This window comes from Pagrus major, chromosome 16 (genome assembly GCF_040436345.1).
Source record: "Pagrus major chromosome 16, Pma_NU_1.0".
NCBI lineage: Eukaryota > Metazoa > Chordata > Actinopteri > Spariformes > Sparidae > Pagrus > Pagrus major.
Genome location: NC_133230.1, coordinates 5,527,949 through 5,555,884, shown reverse-complemented (window position 1 = coordinate 5,555,884; position 27,936 = coordinate 5,527,949). Strand labels below are relative to the sequence as shown.

The 27,936-nt window shown below is 42.4% G+C and overlaps 1 protein-coding gene across 1 annotated transcript; it reads right to left on the bottom strand.

The window, feature by feature from the left end:
- Positions 1-364: 364 nt before the first annotated feature.
- Positions 365-25,957, bottom strand: grm1b (glutamate receptor, metabotropic 1b). The gene is made up of 8 exons (XM_073483820.1): positions 25,243-25,957; positions 21,222-21,471; positions 10,870-11,105; positions 6,035-6,281; positions 5,098-5,266; positions 4,809-4,935; positions 2,621-3,548; positions 365-1,214 (listed from the first exon to the last, which is right to left on the bottom strand). The coding sequence occupies exons 1-8, from the start codon at positions 25,955-25,957 to the stop codon at positions 365-367; spliced, it is 3,522 nt and encodes a 1,173-aa protein (XP_073339921.1).
- Between the last annotated feature and the right edge of the window lie 1,979 nt (positions 25,958-27,936).

The window sequence follows — 27,936 nt, the reverse complement described above, 5'->3', positions numbered from 1 at the left end:
GAGTTGCCCTGTTTAAAATCAGCAAACTAATCTGCTTTTTATTTGTCCTATATTTATCAAATAAATCTATTTATATAATAAATGTACATACATAGACTGTCTTAGTTGTTTGTCTCATATTTATCCTAATAGATTATGTTAGTTTATAAATATTTAAGTCAAATTCTTTCACTATTGTAGACAACATCTAAAAGAGTTTTAAAATGTGGCTCCTTGTTGTTCACCCTTATCATGTAAAACCTATTAATTATAGAGTGAAAAATGACCACAGAATGACTTTTTCCTTATATAACATCATCATATACAGCACAAGTCATCATGAACTTTAAAATATTGTACAACTGGCAAAACTGAGTCTGCTCCCTCACAGAGTCGAGGAGCTTTGCTTGAAGTCTTTGAGGATGACAGAGGCGTACGTCACATTCGGAGGGCTGCACAAAATCGACTCGGACACCGGCGAATTGGGGAAGGGCCTCACCGGAGCACCAGCGCAATCTCGGAAAGGAGAAGGAGGCATCAGAGCCAGAGAGTCCTCCATGGCTAATTTGCCCTCAACCAAGTCCTCCTCCTCGTGGATCTTGGCGTTGTTGTACATGTAGCCGTGAAGTAGGCCAAACTGCTCATTCTCCATCTCCTCCTCCTCTAAAGGGGAGGTGGGCTCCTCGTCAAAAGGGTCGAGATGCATAGGCAGGACCGGGTCCTGCTGGATGAGGTGTGCCTGGTGGTATACAGGCATGCCGCCGCTCACAGCCTCAGGCATGCTTATCATATTATTAAGCTCAGGGATGTCACTGGCGAATTTACGATTTACCACCATCTCCCCCTGGAGGTGGTCCATGTTGACGTGCAGGGGGATGACACTATTTGGCTGCAGATGCTCAGGGGTATAGAGCTCCACCACCTCCTCCATGTCTTTCATCAGCCCACAGGCAGGAATCTGCCCGTGGGCCATCATGGGGGGAGTGACGGGGGGATTGTATCTGACAGGGTCACTCTCGTCCTCCTCAGCCACATTGTACAAAGTCTTAGTGCTGAGGTCTGAGAATTCCAGCGCCCTGTTTTGGTACGTATTAGTTAAGGGTTTGATGACAGCCATCTGATTGGAACCTGCTTCCTGTCTCTTCACATGCACTGACAGTCTGTGCCACATATGATCCCCTTTTGGAGGATGTCTTGCACCTGGTTCAGACCATGACACAGACTTTCCATTAGAACTATGAACAAAATAAAGATGGCTGTTACTTTAGGAACCCAGGAAAAGTGGAGAAACATAACAGCATCTCTGGTTCATGTAAGAAAGAAGGATTTTTACTTAAAAAAAAAAAAAATCTAAAAAATATGTATATTGTATGTAATGTTCCAGGGTATCTGCAGGTCTTGCAAAAGCTTAAAAAAACATTGACTTCAGTTTCTACATACAAAAGAGCTGGAGAAGGTATTTAAAGTCTTAAATTCAATTCACAAATGTCTTAAATATTTCCTCTTGCCTGCCATAGATAATAATGTTAGATATACAATGTTTCTGTGTTCTGTGTTGTGATTCTGGCTTGAGTCGGGAGCTGTTACACCCTGATACACTAAAAGTGGGATTGTTTTGACAGTGGATGTGCACACAGGAGGATGTTCAATCCTTCTTTGTGGTGTTGAAACCATCAAATCTGTTGAAATGAATGTCACTACAGTGAGCTAAAGTATCTAAGAAGTTCATCCACTCGTAATGGGCAAGTGCTGACTTTTCATTGGTTAATGTATCCACCTATTTATCCTTCATCTATTAAAGGAGACATATTATGCTCATTTCCAGGTTTCTAATTTTATTTTGGGTTACTACTAGAATAGGTTTACATGCTTCTGTGCTCAAAAAACACATCATTTTTCTGATCCATTTCTGCAGCACTGTATTCCCCCTCTGACTGAACTGCTCTGTTTTAGCTCCTGTCTCTCTAAGGCCCCCCTCCTGATTAACCAGTCTGCTCTGATATGTCAGCCTGAGCCAGCTCTGCTCTGTCATGTTTTCATCTTCCAGTTAGCCTCAATATAGGCGTACATTTTGCAAATGTGTGACATGTTGACGTAGTGTGACGTCAAGAAGTCACTGAATTAAAAGTGGGACTACTGACGAGGAGCTCCCGTTGGTGCAGACTTTGGGCTTTTTAGCTTTCAAGATCTTTTATGTGCACAAGAACCTACATGACACACTGAAGGAAAGAAAAAAACTGACAAAAACATCATATTTCTAAGTTAGTTTTATCATTGGGAATCATTATTTTATCCTGTTGGAAAGTGCTAAGAAAACCAGGAATATAATGCAGGCGTTAAATTGAATTAAATTTAAATGGAAGTTGGTGAATCCTGCAGAAACCCTGCATTCTGTATTTATGATCCCACTTGTCATCCCTTAGCACACAGAGATGCTTGTTTTAATTTAACCGTGAGTTTAAAGGTTAAAATGACTGTGTGAATTGAGCACTGACCTATATCCGTCACACTTTACAACAGGTGTCCCTATGAAAGTGAATACAGTAAGACATCAGGCTCCCTTTGAGAGGGAATTACAGTAAAACCAGCATCCCAGAGGTGCCTCAGGAGCAGGACTCACGGATTCAATTAATGAACCTACCTGCCGTTCCCAGTGTTCTTCTTCCTCTTGAACATGTTGAGCAGGCTGTTGCTCCGGCAGGCAATTTTCCCATCTCCTACGTGCATGCGCACAGCATCGGAGGTGGTGAACGCGCTGCGCACATTTCGCTCTGGTTTGGCGATGATGATGTACATCTTTGGTGTGAACATACAGCCCAGGGCTACAGTCACACTGAGGCTTACGGAGAACGACGTGGTGATGATCTTGTAGTTGCTGCCAAAGTAGATCGGCACAAACGCCAGCCAGATTATACACGTGGTGTACATGGTGAAGGCGATGTATTTGGCTTCGTTGAAATTTGCAGGAACGTTGCGGGTCTTGAAGGCATAATAAGTGCAGCTCATGATGAGCAGGCCGTTGTAGCCCAGAGGGGCCACAACACCCACATTGCTGGTGTTGCAGATGAGGAAGACTTCTCTGATGCTGGGGTAGGATTTGATTGGTTCGGGAGGCTCCATGATGATGAGGGTAACCTCCAAGGTGAGCTGGACGCTGATCAGGATGGAGGCAATGACCACTTGAGCCCAAGCACTCATGAACCTCGGTTTCCTGGTGCAAATCTTCTTCTTGCTGCCGGCCAGAATGCGGGCGATGCGGTTGGTTTTGGTCACCAGGGCGGAGTAGCACATGGCAGCTGAGAGTCCGACAAGCAGCCTCTGGAGGTAGCAGGAGGCCACTGTGGGACGTGCGATGAGGGTGAAAGGACACAGATAGCCCAGGAAGATCCCAGCAAGGATGATGTAGCAGAGCTCCCGGCTGGAGGATTTGACCACAGGCGTGTCTCGATATAAGACAAAGATGAAGGCAACGAATGACGTGACCAGGATGCCCAGGCAGGAGAAAACCACCTGGATAATGGACTCTGGATTGCTCCACTCCAGGTAACGGAGAGGGATTGGTTCACAGCCTGAAAGGGATAAAAACATAAAAAAACATATAAACACAGAAGCCACAGTATACTAAAAGCAGCTCATAAAATTTTCAGCCCTTCAGTGTCAGCTTGGTGGTTATATTTCTGATTATCATGTCGAGAAAAACTGCATAAATAAAAGGTCATTTTAAGGAGAATGAAATGAAAAGTTTTATGTTTTCAAGGCTTTATTTTGTGGACACATTCAAAATTAATCAAATACATTTTAGCCTGAGAAAATACAGTAAGTCTCAAAGTAGGTTTTTAGCTCAACTATAAATAAACCCCTTTCTACTCAGCCATGGCCAGGCTGAGCTGCAGCCAGCAGAGGAGGGGGGCAATGCACCAGGACAAAGTAAATCACTGCGTTTTTCATGGATCCAAATAAGATCTCCTCTCCGCTTCATGTCGAGAACACACTTTAAAAATATCTAATTTATGTTGTTTATTTATTTATTGTATAACAGCTTACAGAGAGTTCAGGTCAGAAAAATGCACAGTAATTTCTATGTCATCCCCTGCACTCCACATTTTCTCATTTCTCTTTATACCCAAAGGTCCTGTGGTTAAAAAAAAAAAAATTAAACAGCATGGAGGCAGGATGATCCTATTAAGAAAGTGACTTGTCTTTGAACAGCACAGAAGGCCTTTGAAAGTGGGCCAGAAGAGCGGTAAGTGAAGTAGGGCTGCTGTCGGATAAAATGGTGAAGATGATGAATGGCTCTCAGGTGTCATGGGAAAGCAATGGAAAATAGGACAGACCAGGTTTGTGAAATAGCGCTGCAGAAATCTTCACAGGACAAACTTTACAGAGTACATGTTGGGGAAGGATGGGAGAGGAACTTAACTTTTTTCCGGAGCCTGAGTTTAATAAGACTCTGATAAGAATCTGCTCTTATCTCTGAAAGCATCAATCATGCAACAGGATCTCAGCCTGTGGCCACGAGAGTAACCTAAATTCATCTAAATTTAGATGTAAAAATTGCAGAACAGCAGAATCTTCTGTTCTAATCAGATCAGATGGGGCTTATTGTCCTAATTTTACAGAGAGACTTAGGTGATTTGAAGCAACATTTTGGGAAATAAGTTTATTCACTGTCTTGATTGGCATTAGATGAGATGATTGAAACCTCTCTCATATGAAGCTATAGTTAGCCTGGCCTGTCCAACAATTAAATCTGCCTTAGAGCACCTCTAAAGTTCACAGATTAACATTATATATCACATTTGTTTAATCCATACAGAGGGTAAACCTACCCTCCAGTTCTTCGTCAGGCCACCAGCCCAGCTCACAGGCCTTGCATGTGAACTCGTCCTGGACGTACTCGTTGTCCTTACAGGCAGTGCAGATCCAGCAGCAGCTCACCTCTCCCTTCCTGATCACCTGGTCGACAGAACGCGACAAAAACACTGCATCAACATGTAGCAAACCAAACTGCAGGATGAAGCCCTCGAGAACTGCAGCTCTAACGTTTTAAGAACAGGGACTCCAATGCTTCAGAGGTAACATGTCGTCACAATATTGTCTAATGGATTTCTCCCTCACCTTGATCTCTCCTTTGGAGCAGGGCTCGCTGCAGACAGAGCGGACCATGTCGCTGCGGTTCATCTGAAGCATTTCCTCGTCCAGACTCAGAATGCCCTCATGCCAGGAACCAATGTTGATATAGTCATAAACACCAGGCTCCACATGCTGGAAGTTCATAATCTCATACCTGAGAGTGGATAGAAAGTCATGAGTTAGGGGAGGACGTGACTCAACAAGGTTTCAGCAGGAGGAATAGTAATAAGAAATATGCTGCCACTTAGCACAAATCTGCATGTTTTATCAGCAGGGGGCTGTCAGGTTATTGATCAGTGACTCAGGGATATTATTTTTTGCCAGGTGTGCTGATGTGTCTGGATTTCATCTCTCTTCCTCTTGGGTTTGGGATAAAAACTCCAAAGTGGAATTCAAGACCCAACTCGACCCCGCCCGAAGATGTAATTGTAGTTGCTCGCTGATGTTAACCTTGAAACAGCAGATGTATGATTTTATAGTGCAGCTGTATATTCAAAAGAGATCCTGTGACTTTGGCAGGATTATTCATGGGAGTTTTAAGTACAGTACATGAATAATTTAAGTGACCAGATCATTTCTCATTACAGTAGGGACATTATTCTTCGAATTTAAAAGTACCATAAAATGACCAACTGAAAGCATCCATTTAAAAAGGTTTAATTAAAATATATACATGTATATTGATAAACATGAATAATGCAAACATGTTTTTAGATGCAGCCCCAATTGTTGTAATAACTTGTCCACATCCTCATAAAATGACTGGAGTGTTACAGTATTTTTACATTGTTGTATTGGTACTTTTACCTCAGTCGAGAACCTGAATGCTGCTTTAATCACAGTATTTGGAATAAAATCACCTAAGAATCTGAAGAATTACTGCACAGTATTTCTAGAAGAACGTAAGGGAATTGTGTTTTACCTTCCAGGTGAGTCGCCGTTCTCATCAAACCAAATGTCCTCTCCAGAAACACCCGCGAAGGTCGTCTTGAGAAGAAAGTCCAGTAGGTGGCTGCCATCAATGGGCTTCATGTTGTCACAGAGCCCCACGTGACCGGGGCAAAGATGAGTGTGCATGTCATGCAGCCCGTGGGCCATGGCATAGATGGCGTTGATGACGAAGCCCATCTTGCTGTCTTGAACGTAGTTGTCCTCCAGACTTTCATAACCTGCCCACACATGAGAGAAGGGTGAGGACTCGCCTCCAGGACAGATTTCATTTTAATGGAAAGCCTTACAGGAGGGGGCTTCATTGCTGCAAGCGGTAGCATGTTATGCTTTAAAAATTCATTCCTCAGTTTCAGGTCACTTTACAGGTGTGTCTAGCATGATGTAACATATTACAAAGGAGTGATAGGGTGCTCACAGATGCATTGTTATAATTATTCTCTGAATTCAGGCAGCACGCCTCCTTGCCTCTGTGGGAGACTTCTTTAAAAGAACTGGAAGCCCTCAGAAAATGGCTTCAAAGAAACCTTGTTACCATGGCAAGACTATCCGTTTCAGCATTCATGAGTCAGGATTAAATTAGAGGCGGTCTAAAGTACTGTGAGATTGTGTCTCCTCAAGCAGAAGAATTAAGCAACTGTTCTCACGGAGTCTGTTGTTGTTGTTTTTCCTCAGACAAACACGATGAGACAACAACGATTAATATTTGGAAACAAACAGCGTGTGATGTTCACACACACCCTATCAGTTCAGTGTAATGCAAGCTAGAAGCAGAGTGAGCAGGTTTTTTAGTTGCTTTGTGTCAGAGTAAGATGTCAAGTTAGTGTCGTTACAAAGAGCTTCATCATGCATTCAGTATATTTGGGTAACACATGGGGGCAGGTGCAGATGTGTTGGCTGTTTTTTTTTGGTGAAAAGCATCTTTTCCTACAGCACAGACACCTCTTGTAATATCAGCACTAGGTAACAAGGCAAAACTAAATCTTTCTCTCTACCAAATAACTGTGGGTCCTTACAAAGGTACAGCACCTTTCACCTTAATCCACACATGTACATTAAAAGGATACTTACTGAGACAGAAAGATCACGTTTGTTAACATACTTTAAATTAGCACTCTAAATGATCACAGTGGAGGAATTGTAATCTAAACAATGGAAACTTATTGATTATAGGAGTAAAATTATGTGTGAGCTGCTCTCATTCACTTCACTTTTACCTTCACGTGTGTGTAGTGTGATCAGTAGCAACTATTTTATCAATGATGCAATAATACTGTGACAGTGGCTTAACTTTACGTTTTAAAGCAAGACTATTGTTAAAATGTCAGCTAAAAGTGAATGAGTCTATCCTCTTCATAGCTTTATTTGTCATCAATAAAACAAAATAAAATGTAACAGCAATTAATTACACAGTTGTCTATGCAATCCAGCAACTCAGATTAGGTCAAATTACCCTTTGTTAGTATTTCTATATGTGTACAATAATAATCTTAGACACATTGTCAGATTGTTTGTTTATGGTTTGTTTTGCAGAATATCTAAAAACCTGTTTAATAATAGTTTTTTTTTTAAAGGATTTCTTAATTTTGCAATGCAGGACATTTTTATGAACCTTGGTAACACTTTAAATTAGTGAACACACATTGATAATTAACTAGTTGCTTATCAGAATCAATATTAGAGGCTTAGACGCTCTTTATTAGTTGTTAATGCCTTATTCTGCATGATCATATTCTAGTCTACAGCTTCTAGGCCATTCAGCGTTTTGGTGCCTTATAAGGTGGTAGTACCACAAAAATACTCCTTATCCTTTAATAACACTTAATAACAATGGTGTAGTCTTATGTAACGCAGCACAAAAAAAGTAGCTCCAGCTATGAATTAATTATTTTTCAACACAGAATATGCTCACCACTTCCAGTGAGGTCTTGCTCATAACTAATTCACTAGTCGTTTAACTCTTATTAACCCCCACAGGCTAGTCTAGTGAATAAGTTATGAGAAAAACCTCACTTTAGAAGTGGGAACATACTCTGAGGTAGAAAGACTTCAGCAGGAGTTATTAACACTTGTAGTTTTGTTTTACTACATAAAAATAGACCATATTTTTTACTTGTTATTAAGGGAGAATGACAAATAAGTGTGGTATTACCACCTTAAAAGCCCCACACTGAGCAAAGCATATTAAGATAGTAGTTCATGAACAACAACTTCCTTATTTGCAGAGTAAGATATTAATATATTAATGTTTTAATTAATGTTTTAACTGCCAGATGGACCGCAGTCAACTTTCCACCTACAGCATGTGGACATTAAAGCTGTATTGTATTCTATCATATGATTGTCTGTCACAATGTTTTAGTTGATGCAGATACAGATTAAAAATCTAAATATTTTTTCTTGCATACTAAAATGTTTGAAGGACTGTGCAGGCTTGACAGAGATCTTACTCACATAACTTGTCATTTACATTGTCAGTTGCTACAACTGTGTAAAACAGGATTCACCGGCTTCACACAACAACATTTATCTGTAAGATACACGAGGCTGACGGGCTTCGTGAGCATCACCCCCATCGCTTGTGTGTTTTTTCCTCTCCGCTTGTGTTAAATCAAGTAATGATCGTTAAAGAGCACTGCTGGGAAACTGACTGCCTGCGCAAACAAACACATAAACAGTAAATTCAGTTGGGTAGCAGCTGGCTGAGCGTCCGATGGGAGCTGCTGGTGATGACCTAGTTTAACAGCTCCTTGGCTTTGACGCTCGCTGAGCTGTGCGAGCTTCAGTCATGATGAAATGATGCCGTGATGTCAGCATGCAAGCAGAGGACCTACTGCTGCACGTCGGGATTAGTCGGCTGCATGACAACTCAACCTTCTCTGTCCAAATATGAGTAAGACTACAGTATGATGCTTCTGGAAAAATCTGTTGCAACACGGCTTCGCTATTTTCTGGGGCTACATGCAGGTTAAGCCGGAACAGCCAGTTACCATCTCACTCAAAATGTTATTGGGCTGTTTCATACGACTGTCTTACGGGTGTGAGAGAGCACAAAGTGAGAGCAGATCAAGAGTCAATTGTGAGGCTCTCTCTGCAGTGTGAGAGAAACAAATACAAACATCCCAATAGCTTCATATATTAGAGGTTAACTGAGATTAATAGTACAAAGTCGAGATGATGAAATAAATCCTTAATATCAGTCAACCTCTATGTATATTCCTAAAGTGAGGAGCGTTATGGTTCCATTCAGAGGGATTCACTCACCGTCTTGGAGTTCTACACCAAAAAAATAAATACAAAATAATAAAATAAAAACAATAGAAGTGACAGGACAGCAGACAATAACTCTATCTCCAGAGCTTTTATGAGCCAAAAGTAAAATACTCTAATGAGAGCTTTAAAATGTGATGCTTTGTAGGAATGAATAAAAAAGCTTGAGGTATGTGCGTAAGAAAGAAGAGAGGCACTATTCTTTTAAATAATGTGCAAATGCTGCGAAGAAATTAAAAAGGGAAGTGAGGGGCTTTGGAAAAAACAAATTTACTTGAAGAATCTTGAGCGCTTTCAACTGAAACGTAAAAAATAATGGTTTTGTTTTGTGCTGCATGCATTATTTTATATTTACGTTCCACAATATGATTAATTTGAAATAATTTAAAGGTTGAGTTAAAGGGTAACACCACCAATTTTACACACAGAAGTGTGTTTACAGGTCTTGGGGTCACTACTGCGCTGCGTGTAATCTGACAAAAAAGTGACTGACAAACACTGTGAAAGTGAACAGTACATCTTAAACCTCATTGCTGGATAAGGGATTTAAATCTATAGGCTAGCTGACAGGCTAACCTCGCTAGTTAAAAACACCTATGGATCATCTAAATAATCAAAAAATGTTAAAAACACTGAATTCAAAAACAAGTATTTTAACTAAGTTACAGATAAAAACTGAGATAGCTATTGACTTTATACTGTCGAGTTGGCACCAGAAGCAAAAGGACATCACACTACCTGTACATTGTGCAAGTGGAGAATTGCCTCAAGTGATGTCACTGAGTGGCTAAGATGCATTGTGGGTAGTGTAGGCACCGGGTTTTGACTGCTGGACTCATTGTGGACAATTTAAAAACAAGCAATCAAATCGATACAGCAGAACAAGGGATATTGTATTTTTTATTCCACACAGTCTTCTTCCTTTTCAAAACATGGTGCCTACATTACCCACAATGCAACCTGAAGGCAGTTTATCATTAGATGCAGAAACAAAAGGCTTTGTAGCTATTTTTTTTCACATATGCAGTCATACTCCCCAGGATCTGTAAACACACTTTAATGTGTAAAATTGGTGGAGTTACCCTTTAATATTGAAAACGTAAATATATATTCTGTAAATGTATCTTCCACAGAAATATGTATGAGCAGTATGTAAAAGTATATTTTGGAAACGTGCTTGTTGAGCACCGTTTCAGGAAACCAAGACGTTAAGCTAATGCATTGACTTTGTTCCTTTGTAAAAGAAAAGGATTTAATTTACCTAGATCATCATCCTCTGTAAGGCCGAGTGTCACAGAAATGAACAATATGAAACAAACGTTATTGGATTGACTCAGAGAGAATTCTACCCGCTGGCAGTCCAATTCATAATTAAAGAGTGTGTTCCAGTTTACGGGGCCTTTTGGCATCCTCCTCTGGGCATTGCACACATCAGAACAGTTATAGAAGACAAGCTGATGTGCACACTGGTGTAAAAAATGTCAACCAGAAAAACTGCAGGAGAAACAGCATAATTGCCTGTCGAAATTGTTTAGCTACCTGAGCAGTTTCGTGCATAATTCAGGTTCTCCAGCGGGTGTCCGGGAAGGCGGCACTGAAACCGGTACTGCCAGAACTCTGGGAACCATGGGTTGCGGGTGTTGGTGCTGAGTTTGAGCTTCAGGAAGTAGTTGTCAAAGGAGGAGACCTCTTCGGACTGCAGCTTCACAGTGAGGCCACCCACAGCCTCCTGTTCGTATCCCTCCACCACCTCGACCCGGTCTGCCCAGCCGTCACTGCAGAGAAACACAATGCAAATAGTACCACTAGAACCAGATTGTGCCTCTCATGATTTGAGTTACAGAGCTAAGCATCTGTTTGTCTGACAAAATAAACATCAGACGACCTCTGAAAAACCCTGAAGGTCACTTTCAACACTTGCAATTTTTCTGAAGGGATTTCCAGAATCCTCAAAGGCTTTTTTAAACATCTGATCAATAAATATTCTGTCTGCATCATGAAAAGAAACACTCAGTTTCAAATTCTGACTCTTAATTCCTTATTCAAACAAAAAATGTTGCCAGAATTGGTGAATTTAAGGTGTCACACAGATTATTATATCAAAATTACCACAGTGTGAAACATGAAGGGTTTATTTGCAAAATATTTATCTGTTTTGATTTATTTTCCTAAATTGTGTTTTTATTGCGCACTCCAAGGGTAAATCACAGCCCAGTCGCCAGTATAATTATAATTTTAACATTTCTGCAAAGGTTCTAGTTGTTTTTGTGGCAACCAAAGCCGGCTATTTTTCACGGGAAGTCGGAACATCTCCATCCGTTTTTGTGGCGACCAAAATATCTATTTTGAGCCAAACCATGACGCTTTAATAAAAAGCTTTACCTCTCGTTTAAAGGAATATTTCACTCTAGAACGAAATTCAGTCATTATCGACTCACCATCATGCTGATGAGAAGTCCGTTGTAGTTTCTTAATCCTCAAAGTGCAGCTGGAGACCCACGGGGGTACGCACCTGCAGCAATAATCCATATAACGGCGTAAATGGTGTCCGAGACGAAAAGGTCCATAAAACTACACAAAAACTTTGTAATATTCCTCCATACTGCTCGTCCGCTGCAATCCAAGTGTCCTGAAGTGGCGACACCCAGAATTTACTCGAAACAACGTCATTTAGTACATTTTTCTAGCCTAAACAGTCACTATGCTATATTTGGGTCAGTGACAAATAAGGATTTGCATTATGAGCAATTCAAAAATGTTTTAAAAAATTGTTTGAAAAGCTTCCATCAGGTTTGCTAAAATGTATATTTTGTATTTATGTTGGTTTCATGTAATTTGAAAAGGCATTTGAACTATTTTTTACGAAAGGTAAGACTGATTGCCCCTGAAAATGTCAAGTGGTGTAACCACAACAAAAGGAGGAATATTAAATATTTCTTTCCACCTAGAGTGTATGCAAGTGTACTTATGAAAACAGTTAGTTAATTTTAAAATATCACATGAAAATAGATTTTATTAGAATTATTTTAAATTAAAATTGTATGCGTTTTTGTAATATAGAGCAGGACAAATGCTGAAAACACTTTGTGTTTTCGAAATAATATTTGACAAATTATGTATAAACTGTTGAAAAATAGGGCAGAGACCATTGTTTCCCACAATTTTGTCTGAGGGCAGGTGAATCTCTCCTGGTCTCAGGGCAGAAGTTGTATTTTTCTGTTTTAAGGCAACGTAGTTGGACAAAAGGGAGTCAACTGTCTCCTCTGGTCTCAGGGCAGAAGTTGTCTGAGGGCAGGTGAATCTCTCCTGGTCTCAGGGCAGAAGTCGTATTTTTCTGTTTTAAGGCAACGTAGTTGGAAAAAAGGGAGTCAACTGTCTCCTCTGGTCTCAGGGCAGAAGTTGTCTGAGGGCAGGTGAATCCCTCCTGGTCTCAGGGCAGAAGTTGTTTTGTAGGATTTTCCTCATGGCTGTTTAGTATCATCTGGTCCCAGGGCAGAGACCATTGTTTCCCACAATTTTGTCTGAGGGCAGGTGAATCCCTCCTGGTCTCAGGGCAGAAGTCGTATTTTTCTGGTCTCAGGGCAGAAGTCGTATTTTTCTGTTTTAAGGCAACGAAGTTGGACAAAAGGGAGTCAACTGTCTCCTCTGGTCTCAGGGCAGAAGTTGTCTGAGGGCAGGTGAATCTCTCCTGGTCTCAGGGCAGAAGTTGTCTGAGGGCAGGTGAATCCCTCCTGGTCTCAGGGCAGAAGTTGTCTGAGGGCAGGTGAATCTCTCCTGGTCTCAGGGCAGAAGTTGTCTGAGGGCAGGTGAATCTCTCCTGGTCTCAGGGCAGAAGTTGTATTTTTCTGTTCTCAGGGCAACGTAGTTGGAAAAAAGGGAGTCAACTGTCTCCTCTGGTCTCAGGGCAGAAGTTGTCTGAGGGCAGGTGAATCCCTCCTGGTCTCAGGGCAGAAGTCGTATTTTTCTGTTTTAAGGCAACGTAGTTGGACAAAAGGGAGTCAACTGTCTCCTCTGGTCTCAGGGCAGAAGTTGTCTGAGGGCAGGTGAATCCCTCCTGGTCTCAGGGCAGAAGTTGTCTGAGGGCAGGTGAATCTCTCCTGGTCTCAGGGCAGAAGTTGTCTGAGGGCAGGTGAATCCCTCCTGGTCTCAGGGCAGAAGTTGTTTTGTAGGATTTTCCTCATGGCTGTTTAGTATCATCTGGTCCCAGGGCAGAGACCATTGTTTCCCACAATTTTGTCTGAGGGCAGGTGAATCCCTCCTGGTCTCAGGGCAGAAGTCGTATTTTTCTGGTCTCAGGGCAGAAGTCGTATTTTTCTGTTTTAAGGCAACGAAGTTGGACAAAAGGGAGTCAACTGTCTCCTCTGGTCTCAGGGCAGAAGTTGTCTGAGGGCAGGTGAATCTCTCCTGGTCTCAGGGCAGAAGTTGTCTGAGGGCAGGTGAATCTCTCCTGGTCTCAGGGCAGAAGTTGTATTTTTCTGTTCTCAGGGCAACGTAGTTGGAAAAAAGGGAGTCAACTGTCTCCTCTGGTCTCAGGGCAGAAGTTGTCTGAGGGCAGGTGAATCTCTCCTGGTCTCAGGGCAGAAGTTGTCTGAGGGCAGGTGAATCCCTCCTGGTCTCAGGGCAGAAGTTGTCTGAGGGCAGGTGAATCTCTCCTGGTCTCAGGGCAGAAGTTGTCTGAGGGCAGGTGAATCTCTCCTGGTCTCAGGGCAGAAGTTTTTTGTAGGATTTTCCTCATGGCTGTTTAGTCTCATCTGGTCCCAGGGCAGAGACCATTGTTTCCCACAATTTTGTCTGAGGGCAGGTGAATCTCTCCTGGTCTCAGGGCAGAAGTTGTCTGAGGGCAGGTGAATCCCTCCTGGTCTCAGGGCAGAAGTGGTATTTTTCTGGTCTCAGGGCAGAAGTTGTCTGAGGGCAGGTGAATCCCTCCTGGTCTCAGGGCAGAAGTTGTCTGAGGGCAGGTGAATCTCTCCTGGTCTCAGGGCAGAAGTTGTCTGAGGGCAGGTGAATCCCTCCTGGTCTCAGGGCAGAAGTTGTTTTGTAGGATTTTCCTCATGGCTGTTTAGTATCATCTGGTCCCAGGGCAGAGACCATTGTTTCCCACAATTTTGTCTGAGGGCAGGTGAATCCCTCCTGGTCTCAGGGCAGAAGTTGTCTGAGGGCAGGTGAATCCCTCCTGGTCTCAGGGCAGAAGTTGTCTGAGGGCAGGTGAATCTCTCCTGGTCTCAGGGCAGAAGTTGTCTGAGGGCAGGTGAATCCCTCCTGGTCTCAGGGCAGAAGTTGTTTTGTAGGATTTTCCTCATGGCTGTTTAGTATCATCTGGTCCCAGGGCAGAGACCATTGTTTCCCACAATTTTGTCTGAGGGCAGGTGAATCCCTCCTGGTCTCAGGGCAGAAGTCGTATTTTTCTGTTTTAAGGCAACGTAGTTGGACAAAAGGGAGTCAACTGTCTCCTCTGGTCTCAGGGCAGAAGTTGTCTGAGGGCAGGTGAATCTCTCCTGGTCTCAGGGCAGAAGTTGTCTGAGGGCAGGTGAATCTCTCCTGGTCTCAGGGCAGAAGTCGTATTTTTCTGTTCTCAGGGCAACGTAGTTGGACAAAAGGGAGTCAACTGTCTCCTCTGGTCTCAGGGCAGAAGTTGTCTGAGGGCAGGTGAATCTCTCCTGGTCTCAGGGCAGAAGTTGTCTGAGGGCAGGTGAATCCCTCCTGGTCTCAGAGCAGAAGTTGTTTCGTAGGATTTTCCTCATGGCTGTTTAGTCTCATCTGGTCCCAGGGCAGAGACCATTGTTTCCCACAATTTTGTCTGAGGGCAGGTGAATCTCTCCTGGTCTCAGGGCAGAAGTCGTATTTTTCTGTTTTAAGGCAACGTAGTTGGACAAAAGGGAGTCAACTGTCTCCTCTGGTCTCAGGGCAGAAGTTGTCTGAGGGCAGGTGAATCCCTCCTGGTCTCAGGGCAGAAGTTGTCTGAGGGCAGGTGAATCTCTCCTGGTCTCAGGGCAGAAGTTGTCTGAGGGCAGGTGAATCTCTCCTGGTCTCAGGGCAGAAGTTGTCTGAGGGCAGGTGAATCCCTCCTGGTCTCAGGGCAGAAGTTGTTTTGTAGGATTTTCCTCATGGCTGTTTAGTATCATCTGGTCCCAGGGCAGAGACCATTGTTTCCCACAATTTTGTCTGAGGGCAGGTGAATCTCTCCTGGTCTCAGGGCAGAAGTCGTATTTTTCTGTTTTAAGGCAACGTAGTTGGACAAAAGGGAGTCAACTGTCTCCTCTGGTCTCAGGGCAGAAGTTGTCTGAGGGCAGGTGAATCTCTCCTGGTCTCAGGGCAGAAGTTGTCTGAGGGCAGGTGAATCTCTCCTGGTCTCAGGGCAGAAGTCGTATTTTTCTGTTCTCAGGGCAACCTAGTTGGAAAATAGGGAGTCAACTGTCTCCTCTGGTCTCAGGGCAGAAGTTGTCTGAGGGCAGGTGAATCCCTCCTGGTCTCAGGGCAGAAGTTGTCTGAGGGCAGGTGAATCTCTCCTGGTCTCAGGGCAGAAGTTGTCTGAGGGCAGGTGAATCCCTCCTGGTCTCAGGGCAGAAGTCGTATTTTTCTGTTTTAAGGCAACGAAGTTGGACAAAAGGGAGTCAACAGAACCCGCGATATTTACATCCTGCTGTGAGTTTCAAAGTTTCAAATCACTAGTGCAGGCAGATCCCTCTTGTGTTTGTGTGTCGCTTGGTCGCTCAAAGCAGGATGTAAATACCGGTGTGTATCTATCGCAAGTTCTAGTTGATCTTGTCTGGCGCGGCTTCCGTAGTACAAGTGGCTGTGAGGGAGACTCGCATGCATGCGGGAGCGTGCCTCCAGGCAAATATAGTATAGTGACTGTTTAGGCTAGAAAAATGTATTAAATGATGTAGTTTCGAGTAAACTCTGGGTGTCGCCACTTCAGGACACTTGGATTGCAGCGGACGAGCAGTATGGAGGAAAATTACAAAGTTTTTGTGTAGTTTTATGGACCTTTTCATCTCGGACACCATTTACGCCGTTATATGGATTTTTGCTGCAGGAGGGTACCCCCGCGGGTCTCCAGCTGCACTTTGAGGAATAAGAAACTACACCGGACTTCTCATCAGCATGAGGGTTAGTCGATAATGACTGAATTTCGTTCTAGAGTGAACTATTCCTTTAAGCTGGGAGGACATTTTCAAGGGTGTTGGTACTGCAGTGCAACCAGAGGATCATTTCTGGCACATCAGAGACTCTGTCTGTTGAGGAAATTACAACGACTTTCTAACAGCAAAGACAATTCTACTGCACCACTGTAAACATGTAAAACAAGTCCATGTAAAGTCAAATGATCTCTTTTTTCTCTGCCAGCTCTTAGGAGACGGTCTGGAGTGGCATCCAGTTAGAGTTGTGGGTTTTTTGACCTCGTACACTGTGTTCACTACATGTTCTTGTCAGTTCACCACAGTGTTCTCCTGTACTGGCTGTAATTTGTGTGGAAAACAGAGGCATGAAGAAGATGGACAACAACAGATGTACGTCAAATGACGGTAGCTGAAAATGAAAATGTCTCCTGACTTCAATTTAAACCCACTTTAATTTCTATCACCAGGAGTCTCTCGATCAAAACAAAAGAGTAAGCAGTGTGGGATCATGGGAGTTGTTTTCATTTTTAACAACCACCACTGCTAATGAAGATCTATCTGAAGTGACTCAGGCAGAATTGTTTACCGATGAAGAAATGTTTTAAAGTTTTATTCACGTTATTTTTAGTCCTGTACGCCGGCGTCTTTCCTCACTCTCTGAGTCTCTCAGAAGTTATAGCGTGATCTTTTCCTAACCCTAACAAAGTGTCTTTTGTGCCTAAACCTTACCATACTAGTTTCGACATATCTGTGGTTTGCTGAATAGTACATTGCCAACATTTCTTCATGTGACTGGGTTGGTATAGGCTGAGAGGTCTGCAAGATTTGGGGGGTAATACAGATTTTCAAACATTTATTTGCTGCAACTCTAAAAATTGTATGACAGGTAACAAACAGTAGTCAGTATCAGGCAGAAGGAAAGTCTGTGACAATGTGGCGTTTGAAGCTCCATGCAGCCTCACTAACGAGCCTCACACTGAATCCTGCAGAAACCTTCTCCCTTTTTGTTGCCCGAGCTTTATTTCTCCTTCAGCCTCCCCGCTGAGGGGCGTGGAGTGCTCACTGTACTTGCCGAAAGAAGAAAAAAAAAAGTCAACACAACACAATCACAAGTCCGGCGAGAATTCACAGATTAGTACTGTATCAGTACAATCTGCCTGGAGAGAAGCGAGCTCCCACCTTCCACACAGACTCAGACTCTTAAGTGTGATTCTGCATCTCTGCTGGTCTTAGTTTGTATTTATAGTTTACATCCTCGGCTGCTTTTTGAAAATCCATTCTGCATTGAATCTCACACAAAAGACGACGACGATGAGAGTGCTTTTGTTTGACACTTCAGATTTGAATCATACGCAATAAAAAAAATTTAAAAAACTCCCTTCATTTGAGTTGCAAATGCAGCTTGAGGATTTTCAGAGCAGCTTTCGGCAGAGTGGGATGAAATCTGTGATGCATATATGTGACTCTGCATGAAAAATGAAGGAAGAGAATAAGGAGTACGGAAAAAACTCAAAAAGCATCTTTCCAAGGATTACAAGGATATATATATATTTTTGGCTCCAAACTCAGATCTTTATGTGCAGAATGGCAATACTCGAATACCTTTATGAGCCAAAAACTAACCTGTAATGACTTGAACAAACAGACACATATATTTGTACTGGCAACAGAAAAAAACAAAAACATGTGGAGAACATGCTCAAACCATCTTTTTATACATTGGTGCTATTGAAAGAAGCTACAACGGTCAGATATAAGATCAATCAGGTCTTCAGAAATCAATTTCGGCTTATGGAGACCTAGATTGTGCTGGACGAGCTGTATGGAGCAATTTGCTGTTTTTTCAAATGCTGCAATGTTGTTTTGCTGTGAAACTCCAGAAATGTTTTGCGGACTACTAAACTTCACCGGACTTTCCATCAGCATGAGGGAACTGAATTTTCTTTGTGTGAGTAACACTACATTAGGAAGCTACTGAGATTTTTCTAAAACAGTTAGCTGCTTCACAGGCTTTTCACCCTGCAGAGACAAGTGGATCTGGGGCAAAACAATGGATCTCTGTATTCTAAAGAGAGTCATTTTAAGACACTGAATATGGCACAAAATACAGTTTATCCGCAGTACAAAAATACACCAGCCTAGTACAAAAACCCACATTTGTCGTAACTGAAGCCAAAAGCCCGTTTGGCCTGGCTGGCACTTCAAGAATGAGCTGACAATGGCTGTCCAGTGTGACAGGATCAACAGTACCTGGCCATCTGCTTCTCAGCATCACACTCCCTCCAGTCCAACACTGAGAGTGCCAGGAACCTACAGCACTGACGTCAACGCACGGACACACTGGACAGATTCATACCACGGCTCTGATATCACACACTCATGAATCATGTGATTTAAGCAACGGAGGCATTATTGGAAGAGCAAGCAGAGAGTGTTTATGCAAATCTGAATTATGTTTTTGTGAAATTAATCATGGAGGGAGAGGCCAGACACATTATGAGTCAAATGTTTGGGATCGTAAAACTGATATATTCTTTAATCCAAAGCGATGGGAGTTGATCAAGTGAGTTGTCTGTTGTGTGTGTGTGTGTGTGTGGGGGGGGGGGGGGGTGGGGGGGGTGGGGGTGGGGGGTGGGGGGTGGATGGGTGGTTGGGGGGAGAACAAGCCATTTCTTTCATCCACCACACAGCAGAAGACGGATGGCTGATGACCAGCACCTCAGGCATTCTCCATTGGCCCGTTGCACATTGCCTGCATGTGTTCACTTACTGCATTGCTCTAAAAAAACATTTTCCTTTCCTTTTTCAGTAGTCTCCTTGACCCAGAAAACACACGCACAGACACACACACACACACACACACACACATACACACACACACACACACACATGCACCGCTCTCCCAAACTCACGCCCTCCTTATCTTTCCGTGGAGACTTTAGCTCAGTGCAAATTCAAGTGGAAGGGGTGAGAGCAAGTTTAGGCTTTATAACACCCAGTTTTTTTCATCATCATCTGGGTCGAGCGGGAGGGTTCTGACTCCTTCCCTTCAGCTGCACATTAATGAACTGCTCTCAGTAAATTAACCATAGCGAGCTTTTGTGGCAGCCTCGTTTTCAGGTGCTGCTGAACGGCTCCTAACAGGACTTGAGGTGAGCCGAGACTCCACACAGAGGGAGTGTCTGCTATAAGTGCTGATATGAGCTTTGATGTTCACGACTCCACACTCCCCAGCTTATGCTGGAGGTGCTGTCCCATATTAGCCCATCCTGCCTGTGATCTGACAGGGAGAGGGAGAGCTCGCTGCGTGGATGCATTATTCATTACCGAGCCTGACTCAAAGCATCTTCTGCTTTCAGAGGAACTCAAATCCCAGTAGGAGAAAAAAAAAAAGAAGATTTCGATTCCATATGAACTCATAACATCCATCCTGAGTGTGACTGAATATTATAACGTGTATTTTATAATTCAACTGTGTTTTCGTCACAGAGTTATGGAGTCATTTGCATCAAAGATTTACTATTAAGTGATTATCTCATTTTATATTTTAATGTGTTGTCTTGTGATTTTAGCAGGATTAGTAGGATTAGGATTTTATTTCAAGAGTAGCAGGAACCCAGCTGCAGGGATATCACTGCACTGAAGACTTTTTTAATACATTTTGTCCTAATGATGGCTTGATACTTGCACAAAAACTTGTTCTGTTAGGTGGATGGTTAAAATTGGAAAAGGAGTGTTGATTGAAGTTGATTTCAGCTCCTTATTGTTTTCCTTAAATACAATTTCCGTTTGTTTGATTGTTTTTTATGGAAAAACCAAAAATTTGAAGACTGACTTTGGTTTGCATGTTCCACATTTTAGCGCAAGGCCTTGGTCTCAACACACTCTGGTCTTCCTCATGACTTGGTCTTGCTTTAGGTGGTCTTGACTGCAATAGTTTATAATGATAGAAACGTGATCATCCACAACTATCAACGTTCTGGCACCAAACACACATTGCGCTCTCCAGATGAGTCAGCTGCTTAGGAAAATGGTTACTGATGATATTTTACTGCTATAAGTAGCAAAAAACACCCAGAAGGATATGGGTTCATCAAAGATGAGAGGAGTTAGAATAATCCTGGAAGCCCAGAGATGCCAAATTGATTTGAAAAGATGTTATTTACACCCTCACTTCAGAAGTGGTGTGCGCTGATGCTTTTAGTTAAGCAGCAACAGTAAAGATTTCAGCCCCCCAAAAAGGGGCAGTGTGAACAACATCTTTTCTAATCACCTTAGGATCTCAAGGCTTCCAGATACTTGGATTATGATTTTATGCTTTTACACAGTTGTTTTTTTGACGTTTTTTTACGTACGACCCCATGTTCTTCAGTTGTTTGTGAGAATTCTGCAACTCTGTTTTGCTGTGAAAAACCAGAAATGGCTTGTGGACTATGAAACATGACTGAATTTTCACTTTTGGGTGAACTGTTCCTTTAAATTAAAGCTATTGATCAGCTTCTAAATGGATCTTGTGGAGAGATTAAAACTGACACTTACTTGTCTTCATTATTACCACAAATGTCATGAATCCATGTGGCACAAATAGCTGAAGTTATGAAGAAATGTGAAAACAGAGTTTTATTTATCTTCATCTATAAAGCACTGAGAGAAAGAATTCTTTTCATCCTTCGTCTTTGCACTTGTGTGCTTTTCACTCCCCCCCTTCCCCTCCAAAAAAACCTGACGGACAAAACAACATCTCCTGTGGGAAAACAAACTCTAACAAACCTGCCAATTAGGAGGAACTCTCCGGCTACTCCGAGCCGTCTCATGGCCATGAGCAGCCCGCGGACTGTCATGCCTTCACAGAAGCAGACGACGACTCTGGCTTTAGGCAGACGCTCGCGCAGCTTCCTCAGCAGCCTGTCAAAGTGCTTCTCCCCGGCGTTGCTGTAGATCTTGTCTGAGTGGGCGATGCAGAGGCCGTCCTGTGAGGCGAGCTCTTTGAACACTTCCATCCCGCTCTCGCCGTAGTTACCTGAGAAAGACAAGAGGAGCTGTTGAGTTTCATTCAAGAAAGAATCGGTGGAGTCTGATTCACAGCTTCATTTCAGATTGTTTAATCATCTAAACATGGTCTTTCATCAGGGAGAGTTTGCTGCGAAAACACATCGCCTCCTTTAGTATTTAAGTGGCCCGTTACGATTTCTTTTTATGGAATCAAGAGCAGAACAACTAGAGCAAACAGGGTGACCTCGACAGCTGTATCTGAGGACGAGGGGAGCACTATTAGGTTACACCATCGCTGATAAACCTGAGAATTTATCTGACAGGCTTCAGCATTTATGCAGAAATACATCTGCTTATAATGACATCTTCATCTCAGTAAACACAGATGTCTTGCCAGGTTCTGATTGGATTTTTTATCAGCTTATCACAAGTACAGATGAGATTCCAGCAGCTGCTTTATGTGTATTTCACGTATGCATATCACATTTCTCCTTTGCTCAGCACTGTGGGTGGAATCTTAATTATTATGATCTGTATCCTAATTTATATACTCTAGATAATGTAGTTTTCATATAATCTGTTAATCTTATGAAAGATTTGTGGAAAAGTAATGCCAAAGTATGTTTTTTTAAATTTTAAAAGAGCAAAAAGCAGCTGGGTTTAGTACAAAACAGCCCAAAGACACGACTTTACATGAGACACGTGCATTTCTTCAGTATTATATATATACATTCCTCCCCAGCCCTGGATAAAATGTTGGCAGTTAACCTTTCTGCAAACCACGTGCACGCTCACAATTGTACGTGCCATATTGACATTTCTGCAAATCAAGTCACATCACGTTCACATTACATGTTTGTGACCTTACTTGTATCTCAGGAGGTGGAGGGGGATGGTGGTGGTGTTACTGGCAAGAAGGCTGTCAAGCCAGTGACCGCAGTTCAAGACGAGTTTCAACATTTGTAAGCAGGACAGCACTGGATATTTTTGAAGACCTTTGGGTTTCCAGCCTTGTTTGTGCCGACAAAAAACAGGTATTTCTGACAGGGAGCTGCGTTTGTGGTGAGCAAAACAGGTATTTTAAGCCAAAACATGATCCCTAACCATGTGTTTTTTGTGCCTTAACCTAACCAGATCATCAGCACAGTCAAAAGACAAAATGAAAAAGCTAAAGAAACACAAGTTGCAGCATAAAGACATGTATAGTTTCAACATATCTGTGGTTTGTAGAAACATTAGTAGCATTTGAAGCCAGTGAAATATGGCCAATGAGGAAGGTACTCGGTACATTTTAGCTGTAAATTTATTATGTTATCTTATGTTTGCTTTGTCCTTGTGAGAAATGACAAAACAAGTGAACATAACATAACAAGTAAAAGTGTCATTTTTCATACTTCCATTGTTGTTATTGTCTCAACTGGACAAAGTGTGATTTTGAGACTGTAAAAGCAGAGGAAAATAAAATACTCCTTTGGATAAGTGAGATTGAAAGTGTTTCTTTTGTTTCTTGTACTTTGACGTTTCTTTATCTTGCTCGGGTCTTTCTCTCCTTTAAGCTCTTGATTTTGTTGTGACATACAGCACATAAGTCAAAACTGGTTCTTGATTAACTGATTATTCAATCTGTTCAAGAAAAGAGCGATGGATCATCTTGAAATTGTTTGCTTTGTCATATAAAACAGAGAAAAGTAGCAAATCCTCACTTACAAAAGGCTGAAAACATGTTTGGAATTTCCATTAATCAACTAATTGTTTGAGCTCTACTTACAACAGCAGCTGACACCTGCAGAAGCCACTAAATCAAGAAGAGAAAAGAAAAGAAAAGAAAAGAAAAGAAAAGAAAAGAAAAGAGAAGAAAAGAAAAAGGAAAAGAAGAAAGTCTCTTGATGATGTGCAACCAGTCTTCATGGGTTTTGATGCATAAAGACGAGCCCTACATTCTCCACAAAGCCAGACCTCACAAAGCGAGCACCCAGGACACCATTTTCTCTCCTCCTCTGAAATTGCTCTCTATTTATACTGATATCATGTAGATGAGCCCAACACACAAGATCAAAAATGTCTGCAGCCATCTGCTGTTAGAACAGCAGTCTAAATATGTCATTCACAGGATAAAACACTGCATTATTGCAGCAAAACACAGCAGTGCTCAGCTGGTGGAGACGGCTCAAATCTCCTGCCTCTGTGCTGAGATGTGCTTTTTTTTGCCCTCTTGGTGGATCAACAGGAAGAAAAAACACTAAGTAAACAGGACTCATTCATTAAAGTGGTATCTACTGATTTTACACATAAAGTTGAGTTAACTTGTCACGATGATTTTCTAAGATGATGAAGTACTATAACGATGCTATCAGGGAATCAGGTGACTTAGTAAAAAGTACATACACCCAGACTTTCACTGCTGTTTGTGTCCCGTGTAACATCGAAAGTACTTAAGTTAGCTGCTCAGTTGTTTTAGTCCAAACCTTGATTTCTTCCTAATCGTCTCCTAAACCTAACCAAGCAGTTTCGGTGCTCACCTGGACACCAAAGATGCTGCTGTTCATGTGTCATTTGAAACCAAAAGTACTTAACTTACATCACATACGTCAAATAACTTAACACAGTTATTTCAACCCAAACTGTGATCTTTTTCTAAAGCTAACCCAATTATTTTGGTGCCTAAACCTAACCAAACACAACCATATGATGATAAAGTTCCAGTAAGACGTAGGTCTGGTTTGGCAGCCGATGTATTCTTCAACATTCAGTTATTAGGCCCAGCACACCAAACCTCAAAGAGCTAGCAGCAAAAAAGCTGCACTTAAACACACCACAAAGACTATAGCCAGAATCAACGAAAATTTAAGGTTTTTTTTTAAGCTTTAAGTAAAGTAACAAAGTTATTTTAGCCCAAACCGTAATCTTTTACTAACCTTTTCCTAAATCTAACCAAACCTGGTGCACACCAAGAGTTTTAACTGAACTGCTGTTCGTGTCCCATTTGAAACCAAAAGTAAGTTACTTATGCAACTTTTGTAACATTATTTTACCGTTTAAAGCCTTTTCCTAAACCTAGCCAAGTACTTTTGGTGCCTAAACCTAACCAACCACATGATGACGGAGGTCTGGGACGCTTGTCACTGTACTTTTCAAAAGTCATGGGGCCTAGACATGTATATTCTGCACCTGCATGAGAGGAAATAACTCTCCATACCACCAGGTAGCGCTAGTCTGAATTTGTCAATCATTAAAAGGAAACTGAAGGGCTCAGGACTGCTGATGTACTAACTGTTGTTACGATAAAGCAGCAGTTTTCACACCACTCTTGCACATATAGACATTTCTAATCGAGAACATATCTTATAATGCAAATGTCAACGAAGAGATGGAGCCGAAAAATAAGGATAAACTGAAACAAACTGGTGAAATCATGGATGCTAAAGTGACAGGCTCGAGGGGCTTTCGCTTTTCAGCTTCCACGTGCTCAGTCGGCCTTAAAGCTGCCGACAAGGGCAGACTAGTGCCAATGATGCAGGAAACATCACAAAAAGTAGAGCCACAGACACTTAACGACGGCTCGGATATCTTCAGCCTTGTGTGTCGGGGCCTTTCAATGATAAGCTATGTCGTTTTGGAAGTAATTGTGACATGTATTCAGTCGTTTAGGTTCATGGCACGTTGATATGAGGGATTAAAAAGTCAGGATATGGCTTCTTTTCCTGCTTCACCTGCTGACTCTCTCTTTTAATGTGTCTCTTGTGAGTCTTGTTGTTATATGAGTGCAATAAATCACTGAAGCAAGAGCGATGTGTCTTACCCTCTGTGTGCACTGCAGACACATAGGTCCAGTTGTATCGTTTGACGATGTCCAGGAGGGCCCTGGCCTGAAGGGTGTCTGAGGGCACGACCCTGAGGAAGTACTTAAATAAGGTCTTATCACTGAGGTCAATACTGGTGGCAGAATATGCGATCTGCGGGATGTTGAACAGCTGCAGGAGGTTTTGAACTTGAATTGCGACTGAGCTCGAGCCGGGCCCGATGACCCCTGCGATGGGCTTCTTGGTAGGCGGCGGCTGACTGGAAGGTACCCCCTCGATGCACCACCTGGAGCCGTCCCTGTCGTCCCTGATGGAGATGAGAGAGTCTCGTATGAACTCGATGCTCTGCTCCAGAGCCACCGAGGAGTGCCAGCAGGAGTCCCTGATCTCACAGCCCAGGGTGATGTTGGGCAACAGGTTCGGGTCCGAGTTAATCCGATCCAGCGTGTGGAACATGGCCTCCACTCTTTGGATGCCGTACTGCTCACGAACCTCCCCACATTTCCTCTCCGCCACCTTCTCAGCTGAGGGTTGGTGGTGCACAGAGAAGAGGGCGCCGATTATAACATCCCCGTCCATCCTGGCCACCAGACGAGAGGCAGAACTCGGCACCACCGACCTCTGATACTTGCCGTTAGACAACACAAAGGCCTCAAACAGCAAAACGGGCAAGTACAGAATGCTGATGGCAGTCAGGTAAATCATATTCGACATTGTGCCACAGGTGCTGAACGTTGAATCATGTCCACTTGGCCATAATGGAGGTCCATCAATCCACTTTGGGATGAAATGTTGACTAAATCGGCTGTTTCTTCATCAGTGTTGTCGCCCTAAATGTGAGACATGGAGCATTAAATCCTGTTTTTCACACACACTGCACTGGATCTCAAGACTAGGAAAAAGACTTTTTGTTAGAAATCTTACATACTGCACCTTTAATGCTTTTCTTTGTCTAGAGAATGAATTCGAACTGTCACGTTAGGCTCAGAGAAATAGTGATTTTTGATTTTTAATGTTAGTTTAAGTAATCATATAATAGAGAAAACAATCAGCAGATGAATCAATATTGAGTATAATCATTACTGTATTTGCAGCCTTGCATGTGACAGTCATTTGACTTCTCTAACTGTTGTTTCATTGGGTCAATTGCATCAACGTTTATGAAATGTTGACTGATTTAATCTTCCTTCTTCATTTTCTATCAGAAATCATGCAAAGGAGAGTGAAAGCAGACATTAAAGTTCACGCAAATAGGCAAAGTTGTGAGACTCTTGTTGTAATAAAGTATGAAATGACCTACATGATAAGATTTAAGGACACTAAATGCTCCATTTGAGGGATAAAAAGTCCCTTTAACAGGAATCCTTCAGAGTTTCAGCACCACGGACAGCTGCCTCTGTGGAGGCTCTCATTCATTCAAGCTGATCTATTTCAACATGCGACTGTTTCTTCAACTTTTACCCCTGATAGCATCACATACAGACACTGGGATCAGTTGAATCCTCTCTTTTTTATTAAAAAAAAAACAAAAACTGTCTGACAGCTGACTGGAGCTGCTTGGTCTCAGCTCTGCAGCCGGTGTCATTTACAGGACAACATTTCCAACATCGTCACCTACATCCACATGCATCCCAATTAGAGGGTGAGGCTTAACAGCCTAACAGAGCAGACTGAATATTCAAGCATGTTAAGCAAACGCTCCATATTAAAGAGGCAGTGTGTGTCTGCAAAGCACCGAGTCTAGTAACTGGGAATGACTTCACCTACCTGCAGCAGGCGATTCGAGACATATCTGGTCTGTGTCTCTGGTGAAGCAGCCAGACTGGACTCCAGCTCTTCTGCTGAGAAAACACTGAGCAACTGACTCACTCTCTCTCTCTCTCTCTCTCTCTGTCTCTGTGTGTGTGTGTCTCTCTCTCTGCACTGATCATGAAGTGCCCCCTTCTTCTCCTCTTCCTCACTGCATCTTGTAAGCGGGTCACACTCACTGCAGTGCCCCTGTTTCGAAGCCAAAATCCTTCCTCACACGTCAGAGGGATGTTTCAGACAATCAGTTCATGGCATTTTTTTTTTTGACAGAATGTATTCAAGTGCACATGAGGGGGGGTGGAAGCAGGCAATTCAAGAAATATGTCGCTTGAAAAGACAAGGTAAAGATATCAAATCCATGTGAAGAACAAGGTTGTTTATTCTGCTGATGAAAACTGAAGGGACTGGTCAAACTTCACATAATCAGTCCAGCATCGTCGTGTCTGTCAGAGACAGATGTGATGCACCTGCAATTCACCGCTGCAGCCTTGAGAAGATCAAACTCTGCTGCCACCGTGCGGCTCATTCACAGTATTGCAGCTGCACCATGATTTTTAAATACAACGAGAAGGTCACAAAAAATCTTCCCAAGGCTAAAGAAGAATGGTTTAACTCACTAGTAGAGCCATCAATATGAGGTTGACCTCTGTTGTTTTTATTGAACATCTTTTCTATTTGGAAAAAGCAAAAAACCCTCTTATAACTAAATAACTTGGTTATTTGATGAGTTTAAGGATGATTTTTCTTGTTTATAAATACAAGCTGATACTATCAGCCAATGATCATCTAGCTGTTGATTGGTTCCCCACTATATTAATGATGCCTGACATGATTATTAATTTTAGTTATTTAATTTTATAATCTGAACTTGATCTATTGACTAT